The 921-nt window shown below is 63.4% G+C and overlaps 1 protein-coding gene across 1 annotated transcript in view; it reads right to left on the bottom strand.

Annotated features, from left to right (window-relative positions):
- Nucleotides 1-796: 796 nt before the first annotated feature.
- Nucleotides 797-921, bottom strand: part of LOC115243072 — a 3,200-nt gene continuing 3,075 nt past the window's right edge. Inside the window, exon 3 of the mRNA XM_029819748.1 lies at nt 797-919. Within this exon, the coding sequence (XP_029675608.1) occupies nt 797-919 (123 nt within the window). The remainder of the gene's footprint in view (nt 920-921) is intronic.

Raw genomic sequence — 921 nt, 5'->3', positions numbered from 1 at the left:
GTAGATGTATACTACCAACACCGAGATGGGCCCCCACTTGACCACCATCACTCCCGCCCCGGCCTCGACCGGTGTGCAAGGCGGGAGCGTGGGGTCATTCTTCCACGTGATCGCGACGGAGCCTGTTCGGTCGCCAATCCAGCATGGACTGGCTTCCGGAACGTAGTATGGCTCCGCCGCGATCCCCAACCCGAAACCACGCTCAGCCAGGCTATGCAAGAATAAGTCTTGCGCCCGGCGAGCGTGGTTCAGGATGGCTTGCAAGATGCCTAGGGGCATTATTTGTCGCCCCCTCATTTATTTATCTCCACCTCCGCCAATGGGGCGGGAGGAGTGGCGGCTTCAGGCCTGGCCTTTGGAGGCCTTTTTCTCTTTAGGGGCCTCAGATGAGGCCCCACTATCCTCCGCCCCGCGTTTGCGGGTGTCGGAGAAGGGGGCAGCGTTTTCGGCCGGTTTTGCCGGCCTAGACGCCGCCGCAGCACTCGCTGCTGGGGGGATCTCCCGCCGTCGGTCCGGCCGCCTTTTGGGTGGGGTGCATCTTGCACTTCCCACCCTGTGGTCAGCCGGACGACCCAATCCCGAGCAAACCGGGCACCTGACTTTGTCCTCGCAGTCGCGCGCCAGGTGTCCCGGTTTGCCGCATCTATAGCAGCAGCCCCGTCTGTCTATGGGGCTGCTGCAATGCTGCTGGACATGCCCCTTTTCCAAACAGCGGAAACATTGGAGGGGGCGCTTGTCCAGCAGCTCGACCTGGGCACGGGACCATCCCACCTGGATGGCCCGTGCCGCCGCCACTTTATTGGCGGCCCTTAATGGGCATTGCACCCACGCAGTGCCCAGGCCACTTGATGTCCCCTACCCGTATGTCCTCCGCCGCACAGCCTCCGTCCCTGGCCATGGCCGCCGCTTTGTCGGCAGCCT

Source organism: Formica exsecta, unplaced genomic scaffold (assembly GCF_003651465.1).
Source record: "Formica exsecta isolate Colony F162 unplaced genomic scaffold, ASM365146v1 scaffold687, whole genome shotgun sequence".
Taxonomy (NCBI): Eukaryota; Metazoa; Arthropoda; class Insecta; order Hymenoptera; family Formicidae; genus Formica; species Formica exsecta.
The sequence above is the reverse complement of the archived record's forward strand: the minus strand, read 5'-3'. Positions and strand labels throughout refer to the sequence as shown.